Source organism: Acomys russatus, chromosome 16 (assembly GCF_903995435.1).
Source record: "Acomys russatus chromosome 16, mAcoRus1.1, whole genome shotgun sequence".
In the NCBI taxonomy this organism is placed as follows: domain Eukaryota; kingdom Metazoa; phylum Chordata; class Mammalia; order Rodentia; family Muridae; genus Acomys; species Acomys russatus.
Genome location: NC_067152.1, coordinates 4,464,879 through 4,488,343, shown reverse-complemented (window position 1 = coordinate 4,488,343; position 23,465 = coordinate 4,464,879). Strand labels below are relative to the sequence as shown.

The following is a 23,465-nucleotide window of genomic DNA, read 5'->3' as shown; positions in this document are numbered from 1 at the left end:
GCACACACGTCTCCGCCTGGGTCACCCGGTCCTTAGGGATCTCACTTCCCGCTCTTTGCCGGGTTTCCAGATTCCAACCAGGCGGTGCAGTTGCGCTCTGCTGGTAGTGCAAACGCGCCGGCACTCAAGTCGGGCGAGGGAGGTGGTCCCCTGGGCTTTGGAAAACCTTGGGGTACACAACTTTTCCGGTTTGGGCAAGTGACGCATGCGCAGGCCGGACGGGGGCGGGGCCGGGGCTGGCGGGGGCGGGGCTGGCGGGGGCGGGGCTGGCGGGGGCGGGGCTGGCGGGGGCGGGGCTGGCGGGGGCGGGGCTGGCGGGGGCGGGGCTGGCGGGGGCGGGGCGGGGCACGCAGCCCGGCGAGGAGCGGGTGGGACTGTTGTGGGAGCGGAGTTCTACGTGGGCGCGCGAGCGGCGCGGGGCCGCGGGGGCGCGCGAGCGGCCCTGCTGCTGGTTGGCGGGACTGCTGGCCCCCGCTGAAATGGTTCCTCCTCCTCCCCCTCAGCCCTGGCTGCTTCTGGTAGCTCTGGTGGGGCTCCCGAGTCTTTGCAAGGTAAGGGTATCGGCTCCGGGTAAGGCCTTGGCCGGGGGACCTCAAAAAGCGCTTTGCCACAACTTTGTCGTGGAAGGAGTGGCGCGCGCGCGGGGATTCCGAGGCCCCTCCATTAGTCTGTGCCCCTTCTCCTGCAACCGAAAGGGCGGGGCCCTCGCAGAGGCCAAAGCCCAGCTCCTCGACTTGGACCCACAGGTGGTGGCTGAGCCAGCGGAGGAGGCAGGAACCCGTTGTCCCGAAGGCCTGTGGCCTCTGCCTCCACAGGTAGGAACCCTAGAGGGCTGAGGACGAGAGGGGTACGAACGGCCTCTCTGCACCCTCCGTGGTCGCCCTCTTGGGACATCTGTTGGTTTTTCCAGCGTCTTCGTCTCAGCCCAGGGCGTGGGGCTACTTGTTCCCTTCTCTACACCCAACACGAAGCCTCCAGCCGCTCTCTTCTTTCCCCATGTGTAGGTGTTACCAAGAGTGACTTACACACAGGTGAGACAAGGGCAGGTAAGTATCTTGGTATCCTTCCCTGGAGGCAGCGTGTTCCTCCTCGTAGGTTGCTTCTGTCTTGACTCACTCTCAGCTCCGTACCTTCCGACTTTGTGCAGAAAGAGCTGCCCATCCCAGGACAGGTGACAGTGAGGCTAGCTGTGTGGGAAGGAACTTACAGGTGCACCTCTGACCGTAGCAAAACCAACCCCATCCCGATGCTGGGTGTGGCTTAGAGGTCTCTTGTTTTTTCTAGGCTCTGATTTTCTGCAAGAGATGGTGTTTCTGTCCCTTTGGCTTTGACAAGTGAACGTATAGTGTAACAGCACTTTGGATCACAAAATACTGTATCAAGTTAGGAGTGTGTGCCTTATGTGAACTGAATTCAACTTTCATGAATGCTTCTCTCTCTCTTTTTAAAAAAGATTTATTTATTTATTATTATATATACAGTGCTCTGCCTGCATGACAGAAGTTTGTCAGATGACATTACAGATAATTGTGAGCCACCATGTGGTTGCTGGGAATCGAACTCAGGACCTCTGGAAGAGCAGTCAGAGCCATCCCTCCAGCCTGCTTCTCTCTCTCTCTCAAAAAATGGTTAGAGGGGTTGGAGAGATGGCTCAGGGGTTAAGAGCACTGACTGCTCTTCCAGAGGTCCTGAGTTCAATTCCCAGCAACCACATGGTGGCTCACAACCATCTAAACTGGGATTTGATGCCCTCTTGGGCCTGCAGGTGTATACAAAGATAGAGTAGTCATATACATAAAATAAATAAAATTTAAAAAATTGTTTAGGTTTATTTTATGGGTGGGAATTTTGCCTGTGTGCTTATTTGTTGGTTATTTGAGACAGCGTTTCTCTGTATAGCCCTGGCTGTCTTGGAACTCTGTAGATCAGCCTACAAAGGTGCACTTGTCTCTGCCTCCACAGTGCTGGATTTAAAGGTGTGCACCAACACCCAGTGCCTGTGCACTTGTATGTTCATAAGGGGGTGTCAGATTCCCTGGAACTGGAGTTAGAGGTGGTTGTGAGTTGTCATGTGGATGCTGGGAACTGAACCAAATCTTCTGTAAGGGCAGCAAATGCTCCTAACCACTGGGCTGTATCTCCACCCCGCTTTAAACACACACACACACACACACACACACACACACACACACACACACACACACACACTAAATACTATTAATAATGAGGGAGGGAGGGAGGGAGGGAGGGAGGGAGAGAGAGAGAGAGAGAGAGAGAGAGATCTGCCTGCCTGTCCCACCTCCCGAGTGCTGGGATTAAAGGCATGCGGCACCACCACTCTTTGATACAGAGTTTCAGGATATAGGTAGCTCAGGCTGGCCTCAAACTTGCTATGTAGCCAAGGATGATTTGAGCTCCTGCCTCCACCATCTGACTACAGCCCACCTGCCATGGCTGGAGCCCCCTAACTTGTCAGGACTTGAATTATCTTCACCTGATTTCTTACTTTATCTCCACTCTGCTGGGTCCTCACCACACACGTGAGTTCCGGCTCATTTCCTCCGGGAGACCTACCTTCTTTTCTCTGGCTTATTTTCTACACCTGGCCTATCAGGGTCTGAAACACGGAACACACTCTGCAGCCATCCATCTCCAGCCACTTTCAAAGCTCAGTGCGGGAATCACAGCACCTGCTACCCCCCAAATTTGTCTGCCTTTTATCCCACCCTCTCACAGTTAACTAAGCCAGCTGGGCTTGGTGGCACAGGCTTTTATAATCCCAGCTACTTGGGAGGCTGAGGCAGGAGAATGAAAACTGAACTCAAGGCCTAGACAACTTTGTGAGACACTTTTAAAATTTAAGGGGCGGGAGAGTGAAAAGACAATTGAGGTTATAGTTTGCTGGTGGAGCATTTTGTGTGGGTTCAAATCCTTAGAGCCTGCAACCCCATCCCACCTGCGTGCACACACACACACGCACGCACGCACGCATGCACGCACACGCACGCACAGGCACACACACACGAACAGGTGCGTACACATGCACACATAGACACACGCATGCACAGGTGCACACACATACGCACATATGCACACACACACACACGCACGCACAGGCACACACGCACAGGTGCGTACACATGCACACATAGACACACACGCATGCACAGGTGCACACACACATACGCACACACACACATACACACACACACACGCACGCACAGGCACACACACGCACAGGTGCGCACACATAGACACACACGCATGCACAGGTGCACACACATATGCACACATGCACACATACACACACACGCACGGACAGGCACACAACACGCACAGGTGCGTACACATGCATACATAGACACACACGCATGCACAGGTGCACACACACATACGCGCGCGCGTGCGCGCGCGCACGCACACACACACACACACACACACACACACACACACACACACACACGTTTGAGTTGTACCAGTCCTTTACACCTCTGAATTTGTCTCCATCTACCCCTAATAGGGTCTCATAGCCTAAGCAGGCCTGGTATGCACTGTGTCCCCTGGGCTGGCCTTAAACTTGTGATCTTCTGACACCATTCTCCAAATGGCTAGGATTACAGGTGTGCACCATCACACCCACATTTCCCTGAGGGTCTCATGCATTCCTCAGGGTCCAGGTGTTCGCTTTCCGTATCTTTCATAGCATCTAGCGCAGGTCAACTAGTAATGACTGATGAAATGTTCCTATGCCGAGACTGCATTCATGTTGAGTGTGTGGATACTCCTGGGAGGTTGCTTGGGTTGGATCAGTACATGGAGGGCTTGGCCATCATCTGAGGGACAGGTTCTAGATTTGGAACTTGTAGAGCCATTGTTGTATGTCCAGAGAAATACAGCTAAAGACTGTTCACTGAGGGCTGGAGAGATGGCTCAGTGGTTAAGAGCACTGTCTGCTCTTCCAGAGCTCCTGAGTTCAATTCCCAGCAAACACCTGGTGCCTCACAACCATCTATAATCTGGTGCCCTCTTCTGGTATGCAGGCACAGAACATTGTATATATAATAAATAAATAAATCTTTAAAAAAAAAAAAAAGACTGACTGTTCACTGAGGGTCAGGCATGTAGATCAGTGGTAAGAGGGCCCTGGTATTACCCCCAGTGCTATGGGTGGGGCCGTGGGGGGCATGCTCTGAAGCTAACAGGATTACCTAGCTATGCTCTCCTGCCCAGGGGCTCATCTGTGAGGGGCGGCACTTGGTGAAGAGAGGTGAGTTAGAAAGGAGAGCGCACTAGTTAGTACACGGGGCCCTTTGCTTTCCAGGGAGTGGAAGGGCCACCTTCTGATAATCCCTTTATCCTGAGCCTCGGCTAGAAGAGATGGATTCTCTGCGAGCTGGGCCTGGCTTGACATCTCTGCTTTTCCTCCAGGTTGAGGGCATCACCTTCTTCTACCACCCCTGTGCCCACCCCTGGCTGAAGCTCCAGCTTGCTCTCTTGGCTCATGTGTCTGTGGCTAAACCCATACTCATTCCTGACTCTAATCTCACGTGGGACCGGGTAAGTAGTTAGTGAAAGGTGTTGTGCCAAAAGAAAAAAGAAAAGTCGGACACAGTGGTACACACCTTTAATCCCAGCACTCAGGGAGGCAGAGGCAGGGGGATCTCTGTGAGTTCGAGGCCAGCCTGGTCTACAGAGTTCCAGGTCAGGGCTATTACACAGAGAAACACTGTCTCGAATCCCCCCCCCCACCTCCGGCCCCCCCCCCCCCCCCCGCCAAAGGCCAGGCATAATGGCAGAGGCAGGCAGGCAGGCAGATGTCTGTGAGTTCTAGAACAGCCAGAGCTACATAGCTGTCTTACACCCCACCCCCACCCCAAAGGTGGTGTGCTGCAGAAGGGTGCAGCCCCATGGGCAAAGAAAGGACGACTGGGGTGGGCGGGGCTCCTTGTCTTAGCTCTCAGCTACCTTCTTTCACAGCCCTTGGTGCTGACAGCATGGGGGGCCACACTGGAGATGGCATGGATAGAGCCAGCCTGGGTTGCCCACTGGCTGAGGCGGCGGCGAAGGTGGAAGCAGAGAAAGAGTGTGTGGCTTCTCTCTGACGCTCTTTCTGGGCCCACTTCCATGATGCTAGCCTCCAGCAGAGGGAAGCTGTGTGGGAGACGCTGTGTACAGGTGAGGGATGCTGGGCCCAGGCTTGGTGGTGAGAGCGTCGGGTTGGCAGGGCAGGGGCTGATCTCTCTTCTCTCCTCCCTAGGCCCCGCCTCTGGCCTTCGCTCTGAGGAGCTGGCGGCCTCCTGGTGTAGAGGTGACATCTGAAGGGCCCAAGAGGCCCTCCCTGAGTGTTGTCAAAAGAAGGGGACTCCGGGCTGCCCTTGGTCTCCAATCCACCCCCTCAGCCCTGAGGGTTTCTTTGGCCCCTTCACAGAGCCTGAAGGCCCAGCAGCCGACTTTGGGAACCTCATCTGCGGCCCCTGTCTCCTTGGTGACTGGGGGACCTGGAGGCAATGGTAGGTCCAGGACAGAGGCTCAGATGCCTAGTGGGCGAGGCAACCCAGGAGGATGTGCCTGCCCCAGTCAGGTTTCCCCCGCTCTTCAAGCGGCAGTGCCTCCCCCTCCCCGGGTAGTCCGAGGGCCCACTCCGCGCACTGAAGAAGCCGCCTGGGCCGCCATGGCCCTGACTTTCCTGCTGGTCCTGCTCACCCTGGCCACCCTCTGCACCCGATTGCATCGGAACTTCCGCAGGAGCGAGAGTATCTACTGGGGGCCCACGGCAGACAGCCAGGACACGGTGGCCGGTGAGAAGACACCCCTCCCCCAACCTGTGCCAGGTGCGCCCAGCCCCTTGAGTTCCTTGTCCTTGACCTTTCGCCCTCCCACAGCTGTGCTGAAACGGAGGCTGCCCTTGCCCTCGCGCCGGATCAAGAGGTCTCACCGACGGCCCCTGCTTCCGCCCACAGCGGACAGCGGCCCTGACTCTGAGAGCTCGGACTGAGCGGCTCCGCCCCTCTGCGTCCGCGGCCACGTGGGCTGTGCGCGGGCGCCCCCTGGCCGCAGGCGGAGAGGCCCTGGAGGCTTCATTTGGTTTCTTGGAGAGTATCCTTTTAGGCTCCCTGATGCAAATTCCTGTTTCTAATTAAATTATTTTGGTATAATTTGGAGTTGAGCTAGTGTATCTTGCCCTCAGTCACACTCCCTTCAGGTCACCGCCCCTTGGGGATGTTAAAGAGTGGAGCTGGTCCCCAGCATCACAGGGCTGTTAGGATGACATCAGGCCTAATGAAATGGCTGTGTAGCTAAGCTGAGGGAACTCTTCACTTGCTCACCTGTTTGCAGGCCTCCCAGGCCCAACACACGCTCCTGTCTGCCCACACCCCCAATCTCTGTAGCCCAGGACAGCTTTAAAACTTGGGATCCCGCCCCAGCCTCCCAAGGATTGTGGATGGAGAGTGTGACGTGGTAAGTGGCAAGCATGACTACCCAAACCAAGAGCTGTGCTAGGCTCAGCCCCACCTCCAACCTCTAGACATCACAAGTGGCACATGGTCACTTATTTATTTTTGATACAAATGTACATGACACATGTCTTGACAGCCACCCACTGCCACAGGTAGGGCTGGGCCACCCGGGAGGGTGGCTGGGAACAGCTGGTGGGTGCCGTCAGTGCCTTGCCAGCTAGACCCCCGGGCCTCCAGGGGGTGGGTCACTGTGGGTGCAGGTAGTGATTGTAGGTGCTGGCCTTGCAGAGGCTAGGGGGAGGGGCTCAGTTCCACAGCCACCAGCTGAGTTGGGGACCCTGGGGAGCCAGCCCCAGGCTCAGGTGCATCGTCCTCTGCCTGGCCAGCACACTTCCCACAGGGGATGGGAAGAGATGGAGGGAAGTGGTTTTCCTTTGAAGTCTATCGGGTAGGGATACAGGTAGGGGCAGCAACTGGACCACAGCTGGTGACCCTGACTGTCCCCCTGGTCCCAGATGGGGGAGAGGGAAGCTGACTTGCAGTGCTGGTTCCACTACTCTGGTCCCCTTGCCCCTCAAAGCTCCAGGTGGGCCAGGCAGGTCTCTGGAACGGCACTGCCGCTCACAAACTCAGTCGCAGGCACGCAGGGACACTCAGTTACCACAAAGTTAAAATGAAGGGGTAGGGGAGAGGAGAGACTTTCCAGTGTTTGCTGCTGGGGACCCTGGCACACAAGTTGGGGCCTGTGCTCTAGGCAGGGGCCATTTGGCATGAAAGAGCAGCAAGGGGGGGGGGCTGATGGCTACAGGGCAGAGACACCCAGAGATAATGTACAAAGGAGGGGGATGCCCCTGCTCAGCCCCCCTAGGGCTAAACTGGCTCATAGGGATGGGGTGCAGTAGGCGGAGCTGCCCCATTTGGAGTGTCCCTGTCCCTCCCTTTGCTGAGGGTGCCCTGGAGGGCAGGGTGAGGGGCTAGGGAGGGGTTCCTTGAGGCTCCTGCACATCAGCAGGGCAGGGGATGCTATGTACAGGGGGAGGGGCATGGAATGTGGGGGACAGAGGCCTGGCACCTCACATTCCTGTCCTTGGGCCTAGAAGGGGTGGGCACCAGGGCACCTGGATGCCAGAGGAGAATGACGGCACTAAGGGCACTTGTGCCAGTGGCTCTATTGGGGGTGGGTTAGTGTCTGGCGTGGCCCAGCTCCCATGGCCAGTGAGGTCCCAGGGTGTGGGTAAGGGCAGGGAAAGTGGTCACTGTTTCTTCTCTCGGGTGGTGATGGTGACCAGCTGCTTGGCAGCCTTGGCGATGTCATAGGCGCACTGGATCACCTGCTGAGTCAGCAGCTGGAAGTCCACCGGGGCTCCAGGCTCTGGAGGCACTGTCTTTCGGCATTCGCTCTGCAGCCGGTAGGCGCTGGCGTTGAGCAGCCGCAGTGAACTGCGCACAGGCTCTAGGGCTGGCCTCTGTGGGCGGGTATGGGCAAGGAGGGGCTGAGGCCTGGACTTCCAGCCAGGCTTCCAACTGTGGCTCAGGGGGCTCACCTCCACCCGTGCTGCCGTGGGGGGCACCTGTATCGCCCTGCCCCCCCGGCCCTCCCACCCTGCTGCTCTGTGGCCCCAGTACCTTTGGGAAGAGAGAGGCCATCTCAGTCACAGCCAAATGGATCTTTTCTGAGCAGGGCACAAAGCTGTCATGTTTGAATTCCTGGGCTGCCCGCAATAGTTCCTGAATGTTCTTGGTGACCTGCTCTGTCTTTAGGATGACATCCTCAGTGCTGGGGAGCCCGGGGTCTAGGTCTCCATCCAGGCTCTCCAGCTCAGGGTGCAGCTCCTCCTCCTTGCCCAGCTCGAGGAATCGCTTCCCTTCAAGCCTAAGGCCACATGGGCAGAGAAAAGAACCACTCCAGCCACCGATGGCTGGCCTGCACCTGCACGGCCGCGTCCTCACCACCTCCCCCTCAGGTGCCGGGCAGGACTGCAGAGGGACCCACAGGTGTCTCACCCAAGCAGAGGATCCCCACTTTGCGTGTTCTCATAGTCACTGTCTGCCCCACTGCCGTGGCGTGAAAGCTTGCTCTGGAGGATGTAGGGAAGGGGGGTGGGTGAGCACACACCCCTGGACCTGCACAGCCCACACACTGTCCCTGGGCACCGGGATGGAAATTACCGCATGGCGACTTCCTTCTTGGGAGCACGACAGCAGCGGAGAGGAGGGAGTGAAGGGCACAGAGGAGGCAGACACCCCCTTCCGGATCTGAAAGCCAGGGTGGGGCAGAGTCAGTCTCTACCTGCAGTCCAGCATCTGTCCCAGGGCAGCCTGACAGCTACTGGGGCTGGTGACTCACGGGTGCAGGGTTCACCCTCCTCCCCCAGGTCCCGCTTACCCGGTAAAGGCCAGCAGGGACATGCACCGAGTAGATGGCGTCATCTTCCAGCTCCTGTGGGAGGCAGCAGTGTCAGAGAAGCTGTATGTTGGCGCGACCCTCATCTCCCCACCCGGGGTCCATAGGCTGCTCACAGGGCTGTGGAAAGGCTGGAGCCGTGTGGCGAGTTCGTCCCCAGGTGTGCCTCCGAAGGGCTTCAGGGCAGAGCCTGGCTCATACATGGAGAAGGCCTGGCGGTCCCTGCGGTGGGTACTTCCACCAGGGCCCATGGGCGTGTGTTCTGCCCGTTCGCTGGGAAGTGAGGGTGCAGGTGCTGGCCCTGGCTGCTGACGGAGCTGCAGGTTCTCTGCCTGCAGCTTGTGGATCTGAGTGTACACAACGGTGTCCAACTCTGGGTCAAGGAAGGCGCCACCTTCGCAAAGGGTGACCCGACTCCCAGAGCCTTGGCTGTTTGCCGCCAGCCCCCCACCCCCCCAGCCACAGTGCTCACCTCCCTCTGCAGCCTCCGGAGCTCGTCACTCAGGCTGCTGTTGACCTTCATGAGCTGCTGCACTTTGGCCTCCGACGTGGCCAGCGCCTTCTTCAGCTCCAGGTACTCCTGCAGCGTCACAGCCCCATCTGACAGGTCTGAGGAGTCCATGCTCTGCAGAGACAGAAGCCAGGCGGTCTCAGGGCCGGGGGTTGGCCAGCTCCTTTGATCTCAAGACCCTGGGCTATGTATAGCATGGAGCTGGGTCTAAAAAGGCCAGAAGAAACAGGAGAACGTGGGAGGGAGCAGCAGACCCTGGCACGATTGTTCCGCGTGGCGCCTGCGCTGGGCAAGGGCTCCTGGTCCGTGTCTTCGTCAGAAGCCACGCTATCGTAGTCATGCTGGTCGTCCAGGTCACTTTGGCTCCGTGCAGACAGCTCGAGGTTTTCTAAAGACACAAGATGTGTCACCGGGGCTTGCTCAGCCACACGCACTATTTATCAAGATCCCAGGCAAAGATGACAGCAGGGCCCAGAACGCGCCTTGGCCTGCCCCTGCTCTCCCACCTGTGGGGCTGCTCAGGCTCTTGCCCTGCTGCCTCCGCTTGGCCTCACTGAGAATGTCGATGATCAAGGTGGCAAACTCTCGGGCATTGAAACGGGCCAACTTCTGCCGTCCCTGCGAGGCAGAAAGAGCAAGGCCAGCATGAGGGGCTACTTCTGGTTGGCCCACCGGGGCTGGAACAGAGCAGCAAAGCAGGACCCTGCCATCCTATCCTGTGCTTGCAGCCCAGGGCAGCACCATCTGGCTGGTGGGCAGTGTGCAGCCCAGGGCAGCAGAGGCTTAAGGCAGGAGGACACTGAAACACCCACCAGTGCTACAGAGTAGCCACATCCACTCCCACTCAGACCCCGAGGGAGGGAGGCCTCAGGAGAGCTGGCCTGGGTGTCAGCCAGCCTCTGACTAAGGAAGGGCAGGGCTCCCAGAAAAAGAGGGGGGAAAAAAGATAGCCAGGCCTCCTGTCTATCCCCCCTCACCTGATTCCGAGTGGCTGAGTATTCAGGGTTGACAGGCAGGAAGGGCACAGCACTGCGCTCTGTCACCAGGGTGCTGTGGTTTTGGGTAGCCAGCCACACTGTGGGGGAGGGGCAGGAAGCAGATCACCCATTGTGACTGGGCCCTCAGAGAAGAGGTGACAAGCACTGAGCAGAGGCCTCTCACCAGCCACCCGCCCTCCCTATTCCTACTGTGCCAGTGTTGCAGGAAGCAGGGGTCTCCACGAACACAAAGCTGCTGGGCCAGGCCCAGTGAGGCCCGCCTACTGGCGAACTAAACAAGGCAGGGCCCACCAGGCCAAACCCGGAGTTTGGGTTGGAATATGGCTGTAGCCAGGAAGGAGTGATGCGGGGTGGGGGTGGGGGTGAGGGTGGAGCAGGAGCAGGGCTGGGGACACAGCCAAAGTGGGAGGCAGCCAGAGCAAGCTGAGCCCCAGGGCCTGGTGGGGCAGGGAGGCAGCTGGCTGCCTCCAGCTCCACACTGCCCAGCAGGCCTCACTCAGAGCATGGCCACCCCCCACCCCCCGCGACCCCCTTCCGGCCCCCGCCTCCCCTACCTCCCTGAGCTCGCTGAGGGACTGGTCTCCTACACTCACCAGCATCGTTTTCTCTCCGATCCACCTCATCGTACACATCCATGGCAAGTTCTTCAAAAAGCCGGTTGCTGAGCTAGAGGAGGAGAGGGGGACCCAAGGTCAGTGAAGACGTGTGCGAGACAGACACGTCTCATGACCCCTGTGTCGCCCAGCCTGTCTTGGAACTGAGGGGAAGATATGCAAGGAAGAAAAGGAGGCCAGGCCATTTCGTCCTCTCGGAGATGAGGCCCTTGGAGGGCAGAACCAGCATTAAAGACAAGGGCATGGGGAGGTGATGGCGGGAGGAGGCTGGCAAGGCTGGGGAGGGCAGCTGTAAGTAGTCCTAGCTTGTCGAGGCCGACTCACTGCTTGCAGCTTCTTCTTGGCAGCTTTGGCCAATTCAGATAGATCCAGGCTGTGGACAAAGGAGGGAGATGGAGAGGCCAGACGTGAGAGACTGTCTGGCCCCTTCTAGTTGCCTCCCAAGCATGCAGGGAGCTCAGGGAGATGAGACCCTGAGGCCTCGCACCAAGCCTCCCCCCACCCAAGCTTCACAGCCTGGCAGCCGGCAGGTGCGGGTACCTCTGAGACATGCACTTTTGCCGAGATCTAATCCAGGAAGGCAGCAAAGGGAAGAACAGGACAGAGCAGCAATTACCCAGGAGCAGGCGGCACGCGCCTTCACATGTCACGCTCAGACACATCTCCACACACACACACACACAACACTGAGCATGCCTGTCTCCCAGCTGGCTCCTCTGTCCACTGTCAGCTACGAGGAGTCACCCAAGGTCTCCTTCTTCCTCAGCTCCTAGCCGCACCTCCCAGTTCTGCCCTTGGTTCCTCTGCTCTCAGCTTTTAGAAATCTATTTCTACATGTAGGCTTGCCTCTAAAATCCCTTTCTCATCCAGTGGCCAGAGTGCTAACGTCCTGGGTATACTCTCTGCCTTAGAACAGCCCAACCACACTTCTTCACAATGTGCTCTTTAAAAAATGTGCTAAGTGCTGCATATTGTATTAAATTATTCTCAATATTCCCCAAAGAGTAAGCATTCTGGGGTGAGAGGACCAAGGCTCCAAGAGGCTAGGCTAGCTGCTTCAGGTTACCAGCCAGGTAGCAGTACACTGCCACACATCCCGCAGAGGCACGCCCGGAACTCCGCCATCAGGATGGCTACGCTCTCACTGAGGTTCCCCACAAGGCTCACTCTCCCCTGGCTCTTGCCAGTCGTACCCCTCACATTATGCTGTGGTACACAAGATGCCAAGTTCCCACCTCTGCACCCTAGCCTCTCTCACTGTTGTCCTACCTGTTTAGCCGCAGCTCAGGGCAGGGTGATGCCTGCATGATCTTGTGTCCTTAGAGCAGTTGCTTGCTCTCAGAAGGTGCTAAGTCAAACCACTGAGTCTACATATACGTGTCTGTGTGTTGAGTATACATACAGGTGTGCACGCACAGGCACACACACTACCAGGCAGACCAGACTAGAGAAGCAATTTGAGTCTTGGGGTCTTAGAACAGGGGGGCTCTGGGTTTAGGGATCTGAGCTGCACAGCCTGACTGTATAGGCTGTGCTGGAAAACCTCTCCTAAGACCAGGGGGCACTGCCTGGCATGAAACTGTAGTCCTCTGAGGACCACTAGGTGGCGCCAACTCCTGTAAAAGGAGAGAGTGGCTGAGGGTATCCTCCACTGCCTGGGTATCTTGGGGCCTCTGAGATCAGAGGCAGAAATTCACCATTACTCCCATGGCTGGGATTCCTGTCTACTTGGGAGCATACTGGAGGCCTGGCCAGTGGGTCCTAAAGCCAGCCACTTCCTTATAGCTATCTTCTCCCAGCAGAGGGAAGCCTTCATCAAAGGCCACACAGCAGGTCTGAACACAATGTCCAAGCAATCAGGCCTTTCCTTAAACCTAAACCCTCCAGATACTTAATAGTCACAGGCTCCTGTGCACTGGTGTGTGTTGACCTGACATTTCTTACCTCCCTTGGGATCTACAGTAAATGGGGACTAAGCTATGACTTCCCAGTTGCTTGTCACTACGGGTCTAGGGTGGGATGCCAGGCCTCTGCAGCCTGGGAAGAGGCAGGGCTCTGGGTCAAGCAGCCTTGACATCTAATAGCTGGAAAGGGGCATCAGGTGGGCACTCACCTGTCCGCCATCTGTGGGATGATGTAATGCCCATTCTTGTGATCTGAATAAAAATAAAAATGCCAAGTCACTGATACCAGGTGGCGCTAGCATCCAGGAACCCACCTCACGACACTTGGAAGTGTTGGAGGAAATGGAGGAGGGCAGAGTACCTCTGAAAGCTGGCTGAAGTCAGGCCCACCCCCACTCCTTAGTCCCAACATACTTGCAGCAACCCAAAGCCTGCAGCAGTTTCACAGGAGCCAGTTGCCTAGCAACACAGTTCCCCAGCTGGCTCTGTCACTATGGCACCTGCTGCTGGGTGTGTCTGGGTCCCACCTGCCTGGCCTAGTCAGGGCCAGCTCATTCTCTGCTCACCAGGCTTGCGTCCACAGAGGTAGAAGGCCAACCGGTCAGTGAGCTCATACTGGCACTCAACTAGCCTTTCTGCCAGTTCATGGTGCCCCGCCTGCCTGTGGGGAGGGGACATGGCTCAGCCCAACAGCAGCAGCCCACTCCCTCCACTTGTCTCACTCACAAGCTGGTTCTCACCTGGCATAGTCGATGGGCGTGCGGCCATTGACATCAGGGGAGCCGGGGTCGGCCCCATACACTATCAGCAGCTCAGCCTGCAGTGTCTGCCCTGCCTTGGCAGCTACGTGTAGAGGTGTAGTGCCCTTTTCTGGGTGAAAGAAGTTGGCCTGGGCACCCAGGGAAAGCAGGCGCAGACACGTCTCCAAGTTGCCTGTTCGCACACTCGAGTGCAGTTGCTGCAAGGTGCAGGGTGTGCAATAAGCAGGAGAGCAATAGATACATGCGTGCCCAGGGAACCTCCCCCCACACACCTGGCTGCTCCTGGTACTCCTACCAGCTCCAAGGGGCCACGCCAAAACTGGGCCATGTCAGGCAGGCCAAAGGGCTTCCCACTAGAGGATAATGCCAGTTAATAACAGCTGCTGCCAGTCACTGCCTGCATGTGCTCAAGGTAGGGCCTGCTATCACTTTCCTCTTTTCCTAGTGAGGAAATGAAGGCTCTCAACAGCTAGGCCAGGACCCCAGCTTTCTGGGCTTCAAGTGGCAGATGGAGGCCCGTGTGTCCACTTGGGGATGGGGCATCTTAGGCACCTGCAGTGTGGCAGAGCCCCAGGGTATCTGCACTTAACTGTTTTCCCTGGCCCTCAGGCTGCCTCAGGGTTTCATGGCTGTGGACAGAGGGGCCCCTCACACCTTGCTGAGGTCTTTGGCGGTGACCCCATCGTCATCACGGCAGGGAAGCTTGTGCACGAACGCCAGCATCTGGTACTTTGCCCTGATGAACTCTGACTTGATGGGGCTGCGTGGAACACACAGGAGGCAACGGGAGCAGAGCTTAGGCCCGGTCCCAGAGCACACGGCTGCCCACCTCCCCTGCAGCCCCACTCACTGGACTTTGTCTTGTGGGTTGGCTTTGCGCCGGCCACTCTGCACTTGTGCAGGGTCCAGCAGGGAGTGCTCCCAGATGGAGTTGGCCCCGTTGCTGGCAAGCGTGTGAACCATCTGTGGGGACGAGACGCCAAGCAAGAGAGTGCCCACTGCACGCTGGGCTCTGGGGGAGATACTCCCAGAGTGCCTGCTGCAGCTGGAAACACCGCTAAGGGCCCTACTACGTTGCTGGTATGGCTGGCTTCTTATCCAGTCTGGCCACCCAACGTTATGTCCTGTTTAGCACTTTATGGTGGCTTACCTTGGTGGGTTTGCCAAGGCTTAGAATTTTAGCAACTTGTTCAATACACTGTTCAAGATGAGTCCAAGCTAATGAGTAGACCCCACAGGGAAAGGGCTCGGTGGACAGACTCAGGGCCATATGCTGTTTTAGATGGCTGCTGGCCCCTGGGGCTGCAGATGTTGAGCGGGGGTGGGCGTGGGGACCTCTGAGTACTGACTAGGTCTCCGGCCCTACCTGTAGCAGCGTTGGAGGCCAGGCGCTGTGACGAAGGTGCTTGACAATGGAGATGTGGCGTCCCAGGCTCCGGTGCACACTGCAGCACTCGTCACAGACCAGCACACCTCTGCTGATAGAAGCCCAGCCAGGGTCTGGGGGAGCAGAGCAGGGGAGTCAGCTGGAGCCAGAGGAGAGGCACCTGCCCTGGCCTGGCACGCTCACTCAGTCAGTCTCCCCGGGAGCCTGGATAACTTGGCCTCTCCTCTAAGGCCTTGTGCTTTGGGAATGTATGGTCACCAGGGCTCCTCGGTGGGTACAGCTTCCTAGCTCGCAGCCTCTCCTCAGGGATGAAGACTGTCCTGAGCCATTGCACAGGGAGGCAGGACCCGACGCCGTGACCTCCACAGTCCTGAGCACGGTCCTGTTGGACCCCGCCTGACACACGGGCTTCTACCCATACTCTGACTCAAGTTAGAAGGCCTCAGCCTCATGCCACCATCACTACAGGTTACAGGCTGAATACTATTTACTGGCAAAGCACTTCCCGATGATTCCTTTCCCAAGTGCTATCTTGCTCTACAGATGTGGATTAAGTGCCTCGGGGAGGTCAAAGGGCTTGGTCAAGGTCACACAGCTAATAAGAACTGCTGGGATGTGGAGCAGGGCACTTCCATGTCAGAGATCAGGCCAAGCCTAATGTGCTGCCCTCTGCCCCTGCAACCTCAGGACCAGTCTAGCCGTTCTCCAGTCCTGGGGGAGAAATGAACCTGGGGAACAGGAATGGGGCTGATGGGTAGGAGCTCCTGGGTCATCATGGGTAATAGAGATGCCACCACCCCAAGCCCCTCTGGAGAAGGGGAGGAGACAACTGAACACAGCTCAGGCTACAGAAAGGAAAGGTCATGGGGGAGAAAGCAGCCATTGTGTGCTGTCCAGCGTGGGGGCAGGGAGCTGCTCTCCCAGGACACTGTGCTCTGCCCAGGCCCCCACCCAGGCTCAGGAAGCCTTGTTCTGGGGGTGGGGTGGGGCTGGCTCTCCGCCTTGCCTGGTTAGAACTCAGGATACTTAGCAGTGGGGACTCCTAGGGGCTGGACAGGCCTGGGACGGAGGTAAATCAGAAGGCAATTCTAGGGCCCTTGGAGCCACCGTCTCCATCAAAGTTCCCAGAATCATGGCTGAGTCAGGGGTGAAGCTCTGCCCATGCTGGGGGTGTCCCCCAATACAGTGTGGAAACAGGAAGGAAAAGCTATCTTTGGATCCAGGCTTCTTTTGGGACATAACAAAAGAAGGCAAAGGGGGGGGGCACTAAGTGACCACCTAGGGGCTAGTTTTAAGAACTGAGAAAGGGACCAGCCATCTCTGCCTAGAGGGGGCACCCTAGAGTACTTTTGTGTTGGTTTTACCTAAACAATGAGAACTGCACGCCCCCCCCCCCTCGAGGCATGGAAAACTCCCTTCCCCCACTCCCAAACACCACTGGGTCAGGGGGTCTGTCTGCCAGTCATCTCCTGTAGGCCAGGCAGGAAGCGGGAAATGATGCAGCCTAAATTCCTCTTGTTGAAGAGGTAGGGTTTCCTGTGAGTGGGGGAGACGCCCAGGCCAGGATCAGAAACAGGCAGCCCTGAGGCCTCCACCCCAGGCATGTGGCCCTGTGGAGAAGCGAGGCCTACAGGAACCAGCTCCACATCCAGTGGTCCCAAGCCTCAAGCTCTAAGGTTTTTGTGGCACCTTTTCCCTGTCCAAGAAGGGTTCTCCTTTGCTCTGCTGTGACCTTAAACAGGGAGGGTGGGCAGGGGGCACTGCTGGTCTGGGTCATACTGGTGCAAGCTCAGTTCTGGACCACGGAGATACGAAGTCCACCCTAGCAATTCTACCTGCTCTCCAGGTCCAAATGACCTTGGCCAGGCCAAGCCAGAGCTCCAAACCCCACCTCCACCATCTCAGCAGCGGGTGGAGAAGGGTTTCTAAGAGGCTCCTTGCAACCTTGGGCAGAAGGGTGGAAATGTGTGGCTGTGGGTCTTCCTCTAGCTGCTCCACAGGTAGGTGAGGGCTTAGTATGGGTGACCAGGAATCAGAAGGCACAGGGGGAGAGGATAAGTGATGCCAACCATAGGAAGGCCTTTAAAGTAAAGCCATGCCACCTCCAAAAGCCACAGGGTCTGTATACAAATTCCAGCTTCAGGCTTCTCTGGTGCCAAGCTAAAGGCCAAGCCCTGGGAAGATGAGAGGAAAAACCTGCTATGCTGAAAGCAGGCAAGAAGAATCCAAGGGGATAGAGGTCAAAGCAGCAATTACTGTTGGGGGTGTGGTCAGAGGTGGAAGCTGTGGAAAGCTATGGGAATGTTCTATACATTGAGCAGAGTAGTGGCCACGGCACCCACAGGACAGCTGGGCGTGGTGGTACACGCCTTTAATCCCAGCACTCGGGGAGGCAGAGGAAGATGGATCTCTGTGTTTGAGGCCAGCCTATATAGTGAGACCCTGTTTAAAAAAAAAAAAAAAAAAAAAAAAGATTACAGGACACTGTGGACAAGCTGGCTGTACTTAAATTATACCCCAATAAAAGAAGCAAAAGCCGGGGCTAGAGAGATGGCTCAGAGGTTAAGAACACTGACTAGCCGGGCGTGGTGGCACACGCCTTTAATCCCAGCACTTGGGACGCAGAGGCAGGTGGATCACTGTAAGTTCGAGGCCAGCCTGGTCTACAAAATGAGTCTAGGACAGCCAAAGCTATCACAGAGAAACCTTGTCTCAAAAAAAAAAAAAAAAAAAGAACACTGACTGTTCTTCCAAAGGACCTGAATTTAATTCCCAGCACCCACATGGTGGCTCACAACCATCCATAATGAGATCTGGTGCCTTCTGCTGGTGTGCAGGTGTACATGCAAGAAGAATACTGTATATACAATGATAAATAAATGAATCTTAAAAAAAAAAAAAAAAAAAAAGAAGCCAGGTGTGGTGGTGCATGCTTTTAATCCCAGCACTCAGGAGGCAAAGGCAGGCGGATCTCTGTGAGTTCGAGGCCAGCCTGATCTACAAAGTGAGTCCAGGACAACCAAGGCTATACAGAGAAACCCTATCTCAAAAAACCAAAATAAATACATAAGTAAATAAATAAATAAACAAGAAGCAAAAGCACCCTTTAATCCCAGCACTCAGGAGGCAGAGGCAGGTGGATCTCTGTGAGTCTGAGGTCAGCCTGGTCCACAGAGTAGGTTTCAGGCCAGCCAGAACAATACAGAGAAACCCTGTCTTGACACTCCCCGGCCCCACCCAAAGTAGCAAAAGACTACCATTTGTCCTACCCTTGTAAGAAGACAAATGTGAGCCGGGCATGGGGGTGCACACCTTTAATCCCAGCACTTGAGAGGCAGAGGCAGGCACATTGCTGAGTTCGATGTCAGTCTGGCCTACAAAGCGAGTACAGGACAGTCAAGGTAACACAGAGAAACCCTGTCTTGAAACACACACACACACACACACACACACGACAAACTTATCTGTATGTTGCAACAAACTCTGTATCTGGTGGTCATTTCTGGTCACTTACTGGCCGGGTATCCTGAGGTCTTTACTCCAGTGTACAAGTGTAAGCTGATGTAAAGGCCATGGGCTGAGGAGTGACCACTTGAGAGCCAGGTCAGAGTTTTTGGGACCAAGGCAATGGGGCAGAGTGGGGAGAGGCGGAGAAAAGCCGGCCAGCCCTCTCCAGTGCTCCCTGACGGCCGCCCTCTCCTGGGTTCCCAAGGCAGGCAGGGGCACAGCGCCTGGTAAGGTGGCACACGCTGCCACGTTGTGTCCGGATGCCTTATTCACACCTGTCTCTGAGAAGAGGCTGCATCTCACCTCTTGCCTCCCTCACCCTCCAAGTTAATCAACTACAAAAGGGCCATGGCCCCACCCCATGATCTCACTGCGGAGCCCTGAGCCCTGCCTGGCCTGGAGATCTGCCTGCCTCTGCCTCTAAAGTGCTGAGTTTCAACAGCAGCTGCATCACACTGACTATGACTTTGGGCTGGAGATATACTGGGGTTTGAGTATATGGGCTGTATTGTATGTACATGTATCATATAGAGAGATGACATATGGCATAGGAGAATGCTGGGCACCCTTGTGCTCTCTCGCTCTCTCTCTCTTTTTAAAAAAATATTTTATTTATGTCTGCTGGTGTGAGAGTGTCAGATCTTGGAGTCAAAGACAGTTGTGAGCTGCCATGCAGGTGCTGGGAATTGAACCCGGGTCCTTTGGAAGAGCAGGCAGTGCTCTTAACCACTGAGCCAACTCTCCAGCCACCACCTTGTGCTCTCTTGTGCCAGATGTTATAGGCCCAGATCTAGATGCCACTGTCTGCCAGGGTCAGTGTGGCGTAGGGGAGCCCTGACAGACACCAACACTTGTACCTGGGGAGTGGCTGCCGGTGTGTCACTGCACACTGGGGGCTAAGGTGGGGTAGTGACCCTGTCCATGCCTTCCCCATCTGCTTAGCAGTTTGCGTTCTGGATGGGAGGGCAGAGTCCTTGGGCAGGCCTGCCCCTGTCACATGAGGACGGGGGCCATGAGCTCAGCAGCCTGACATCTAACACACCCTGTTCCTCCCAGCACCCACAGGGTGTCCCGACGTTCTGGCCAGCCGGTCGCAGACAACACAGAGGAGAAGGCCTTTGCTGATGCTATCTTCCAGGCCTCTGCTCCAGACCCAGCAGTGCAGGCTGGGAAATGGGAGGGACCTCAAAATCCACTTCCATCCCCCCTTTTTGCTTTATACTTGAGGAAACTGAGCCCCGAAGTGAGCAAAGCATCACAGGGTGAGCTGGAAATAAAGATCCTGGGCTCCCTTGATGGAACCTGCTAGGTCCCCCAGGCTCCTCCCCCAGAAGTGAAGAGCAGCCTGGAGAGATACACAGTTCTTCCATTCCAGGCCAAACTATGGCCAAGGGAAGGGAGTCATCGCTTCCAGCTAACTAGGGAGGAGGACATCCATCTGTAAATGGACCCTCCAAAACATGACATATACCCTAAGGTCATCTCTGGCCAGTTTACCTACATGCTCGTAGCCCTGCCAGCTAGCCACCTGCCAGTTAGCCACAACTTCTATTTTTGTTTGTTTTTTTCCGAGACAGGGTTTCTCTGTCTAACAGCCCTGGCTGTCCTGGAACTCACTCTGCAGGCCAGGCTGGCCTCAAACTCACAGAGATCCACCAGCCTCTGCCTCCCGAGTGCTGGGATTAAAGGGGTGCGCGCGCCACCACCGCCCAGCAGATCTTGGGATGTCTAAGGGGCGACTGCAAAGTTATATGCCCACAAATCAGCACTCCACACTCTCACCTAATCACATCCACAGTCCCCCACAGAGTTCCTAAGACCCGGCGCCTGTGTGCAGGGGCAGCTTCTTTTATAGAGGATGGGCAAGGGCCAGAGCTTCCTTCCTCCGGCCAGCTGCTGAGTCCCATCACTGGCTGTGTCCTCCCACGTAAGGGACAGCCTGGTGAGAGTGCTGCTGCCCTCCCTTCACTCCCTCAGCAAGTCGGGGGGCCTTCACGCCAGTCCAGACCGAACTCTGCTGGCAAGGAGGGAGGAAGCAGTGTGTAAATCCAGCCAGCCCAGTCAGCTGGACAAGGGGAGCCTGGACACCCCGTTCCACTTTCTCCTATCCGATGGGTTAAAGTAAAGACGGAGGATCCGTGTCTAGACTAAGGCAATACCTAGCACACCTCAAACAGGCCTACCCGGAACAGGAAAAGCTGAGTCTAGCTGTTCCTAGACACCAGCAGGCCTGGAGATGCTTCCGGGGAAGATGCCCGTGCTTACACTGTTCCTCAACACCGAGCCCCACAAGGAGCCCCAGGCTTGGGAATGGGGGGGGGGGGGGCGTCCTAGAGTAGCCACCCCCGTTGGGTGCTGCCGAGGAACCCCGTATCCCAGGCCCCTTGCCCTCCACCGCTCCGGCGGGCACGCGGACCATGTGAGCAGCAGGTGCAAGACGCGGGGGTGGCAGGGATGACACAAACCATACCAGCGCCCACCTCCCACAGCCTGCCGGCCTCCGCCACGGCCCTCCTGCCACAACCAGGCTGGCGCTTCCGTCTGGATGCCGAGATGGAGGTGGGAGGCGGTTCCCTCCCGTCCACCGGCTCCAACGCACAGCGGCCCCCCACCCCCACCCCCCCGCAGCCGGCCCTCCCGCCAAGGACGCCGCTCCGCAGTGGCCCCCGCCCCGCCCTCCGGCCCCGCACGGCGCTCCCGCCGGGCCCCGGCGCCCGCCCGGCGGCGGCCTGCGGCGCGGTCCCGCCCCCGGCCCGGTCCCGCCGCTTACCCGGGGCGCTGCAGTCCGCACACACCTCCGCTCGCGGCCCCTTCCGGGACATCCTCAGCGGCGACGCGGCCGCAGCCCTCTGGGCCAGCGTGGGGGGCGCGGGCGGCGGGCCCGGGCGGCAGCGGCGGCGGCGGCGGCCCTGCGGCCCGGCCCGGCTCCCGCAAGGCCCCGGCGAGGCTCCGCGCGCGCGGCCAACCGTCCGCCCCCGGGGCTGGCCCGGAACCCGCCGTGCCCGCCCGCCCGCTCGCCCTCGGGCGCCCTCCGCCCCGCGCCGCCCCGCCGCCGCTCGCCGCTCTCCCCGCCCCCTGCGCGGCCCGGGCCGCTCCTGCAGGAAGCAGCGCAGGCCCTGCCCACCGGGGGAGGGGCGGCCCGCACCCCGCCCCGCCGCTCCGCACCGCTCGGTGGCCGCGCCTCTTGGAGAAAGGAAGCCTGCGCGCGGGCCGGAGTGGACGGGGGCTCTTAAAGGAGCCGCGGCCCGCACCAGCTAGCTCTGCAACCGAGACACACGCAAGCACTTTGACCTTCACTTTCCGACTGAGGGGTGGGGGTTGGGGGGTGGGGAGGGAGTGGTTAGGGGACGTTGGGCCCAGGACCGAGAGACGGATGTGGTGGGGACAGGGCGGGCAGGAAGCATCCCCCAGGCAAAGTGCTCCCGGCGGTCAGAGGCTGGGTTGGGGTGAGGTGTGTGTTCTAGTCCCCTCTGCGTCCACGTCAGTGTCCAGGTGGGTCTGTGGCCACATCCCCCGCGGTGTACGCACGCTACCACAATATGGACGGCCACGTAAGTGTCCGAGAGGTCACTCAAGTGTGACTACCTGCCTGTGGGGACTATAAATACATCATCCTTGTTTCAAACAGGAAAGCAAAGGATCCAGGTGGTTACTGAGAGTGACCACTGTGTTGTGTGCACCAGCACCAACTTGCTCTGTTCTGTGTGCGTCAACGGTGTATCCAGAGCATATGCTTATAAACACAGGAGCCAATTGTTGTAAAGACCTTTTTTTTCTTGGACTTCTCATGAAGACAGGAGAGGGGTGGGGGAGGGGACGAGGATCTGAAGTGCATGCTGCACGTGGGTGCACCCCACACTGAGCATGATCCCCCCCCATACACGTGTGACCCGTTTGCGCCCAGCCCCCATCCCTACAGCAGCAAAAGGGCTGTCAGCAGTCAGCTCATGGAGAGGGCAGAGTTGAGGGGGCGGGGGGCTCGCAGGGCACAGGGCAGGTCAGTGGTGACGTAGTTAAGGCAGAGTTCTCTTAGGTGTCTGGGATTCCTGCTCAGTAATAGAACGGGGGATTTGGGGGAGTCCTTAGATAGAGGGTGCCTGAGTGGGTCGGTTTCTCCAAGCAGTGCCAGAGCAGCAGTGACTTGTGGGTGGGCAGGCTCTTTTCGTAGGGGGAGACAAGTAATGCTTATGAGTCACACCACCTAAAATACACGCAAAGTTCCATCGCTTTTGCTGCGGCCCAGATTGACAAGTTTGTTTGAAATTGCGATCCACAGGATATATTTATAATCTCACCTTTAAAAAAAAAATCTTGCAGACATCCCCTCCCCCCTACAGCCAGCAGCTCAGCAGGTGGGGCTTGTGATGCCACCTCAGGGTGCAATCGTACCAAGGAGTCGGTAAGCTTGGCGGTCCCAGCATCATCGGAGGTGGGAAGCAGCCTGGCAGATGAAACTGGGCGCGCAGCCCAGGAGCAGTGGCCGCCCGTTCACCCCGGATCGACCCCCAGCTATGGAATTTCATTTATTAAATGTCGAGGCGGCTGCTGGCAGCCTCGTCGCTTGGCGGCCTTTGTTTCTTTGCTGTGTGGGCGCGTCTCGAGCACGTGGCAGCCAGGGCGCTCAGGGAAAGCGACCTGGGTTTAGTGACGGTAGCCGGCCATCTGGCAAAAGGGGAATCCAGCTACTCAAAGAATAGTTCCTGCAATTGCATGCCGGCTTCTCTCCCTTCTTGGGCTACAGGGGAGTTCAGGGGAGGAATGATTCACGCCCCACCCCCACCCCCCAGCCCGGGCCGCACCATTTCCCTATTGGCTCAGGGACTGCCTGGGATTGGCCCTGCGCTGATTTTTACACTGTCGAAACTTTGTTCCAGAGGCCCCCCAACCTCAACACAGCAAGCTTCGGTGCTTGAAGATGGGG

The 23,465-nt window shown here is 57.5% G+C and overlaps 2 protein-coding genes across 4 annotated transcripts; one reads left to right on the top strand and one right to left on the bottom strand.

The window, feature by feature from the left end:
- The first annotated feature begins 419 nt into the window (after positions 1-419).
- On the top strand, positions 420-6,224 carry Tp53i13 (tumor protein p53 inducible protein 13). Of its 2 annotated transcripts, XM_051158021.1 has the most exons (6): positions 420-815; positions 1,005-1,046; positions 4,429-4,557; positions 4,978-5,175; positions 5,258-5,798; positions 5,883-6,224. In XM_051158021.1, the coding sequence occupies exons 1-6, from the start codon at positions 480-482 to the stop codon at positions 5,993-5,995; spliced, it is 1,359 nt and encodes a 452-aa protein (XP_051013978.1). In that variant the 5' UTR covers positions 420-479; the 3' UTR covers positions 5,996-6,224. The 2 variants fall into 2 exon arrangements, with proteins under 2 accessions (XP_051013978.1, XP_051013977.1); XM_051158020.1 differs by lacking the exon at positions 4,429-4,557 and having other exon boundaries at positions 1,005-1,031; positions 5,883-6,214.
- A 1,211-nt stretch (positions 6,225-7,435) lies between these two features.
- On the bottom strand, positions 7,436-21,425 carry Git1 (GIT ArfGAP 1). Of its 2 annotated transcripts, XM_051158018.1 has the most exons (20): positions 21,315-21,425; positions 15,017-15,150; positions 14,501-14,613; positions 14,305-14,410; positions 13,630-13,847; positions 13,456-13,550; positions 13,099-13,141; positions 11,526-11,552; positions 11,310-11,358; positions 10,965-11,037; positions 10,351-10,448; positions 9,880-9,991; positions 9,628-9,761; positions 9,335-9,487; positions 8,979-9,209; positions 8,845-8,898; positions 8,628-8,714; positions 8,463-8,536; positions 8,085-8,331; positions 7,436-7,924 (listed from the first exon to the last, which is right to left on the bottom strand). In XM_051158018.1, the coding sequence occupies exons 1-20, from the start codon at positions 21,364-21,366 to the stop codon at positions 7,712-7,714; spliced, it is 2,313 nt and encodes a 770-aa protein (XP_051013975.1). In that variant the 5' UTR covers positions 21,367-21,425; the 3' UTR covers positions 7,436-7,711. The 2 variants fall into 2 exon arrangements, with proteins under 2 accessions (XP_051013975.1, XP_051013976.1); XM_051158019.1 differs by lacking the exon at positions 11,526-11,552 and having other exon boundaries at positions 21,315-21,381.
- Positions 21,426-23,465: the final 2,040 nt, after the last annotated feature.

Coding starts and splice junctions, on each gene's coding strand:
- Tp53i13 (XM_051158021.1), top strand. CDS start 480: ATGGTTCCTCCTCCTCCCCCTCAGCCCTGGCTGCTTCTGGTAGCTCTG. Junction 1,047..4,428: donor CACAGGTGAGACAAGGGCAG/GTAAGTATCTTG, acceptor CTTTTCCTCCAG/GTTGAGGGCATCACCTTCTT. Junction 5,799..5,882: donor CAGCCAGGACACGGTGGCCG/GTGAGAAGACAC, acceptor GCCCTCCCACAG/CTGTGCTGAAACGGAGGCTG.
- Git1 (XM_051158018.1), bottom strand. CDS start 21,366: ATGTCCCGGAAGGGGCCGCGAGCGGAGGTGTGTGCGGACTGCAGCGCC. Junction 15,151..21,314: donor TGCGGACTGCAGCGCCCCGG/GTAAGCGGCGGG, acceptor CTGCTCCCCCAG/ACCCTGGCTGGGCTTCTATC. Junction 11,359..11,525: donor CAAAAGTGCATGTCTCAGAG/GTACCCGCACCT, acceptor CTTTGTCCACAG/CCTGGATCTATCTGAATTGG.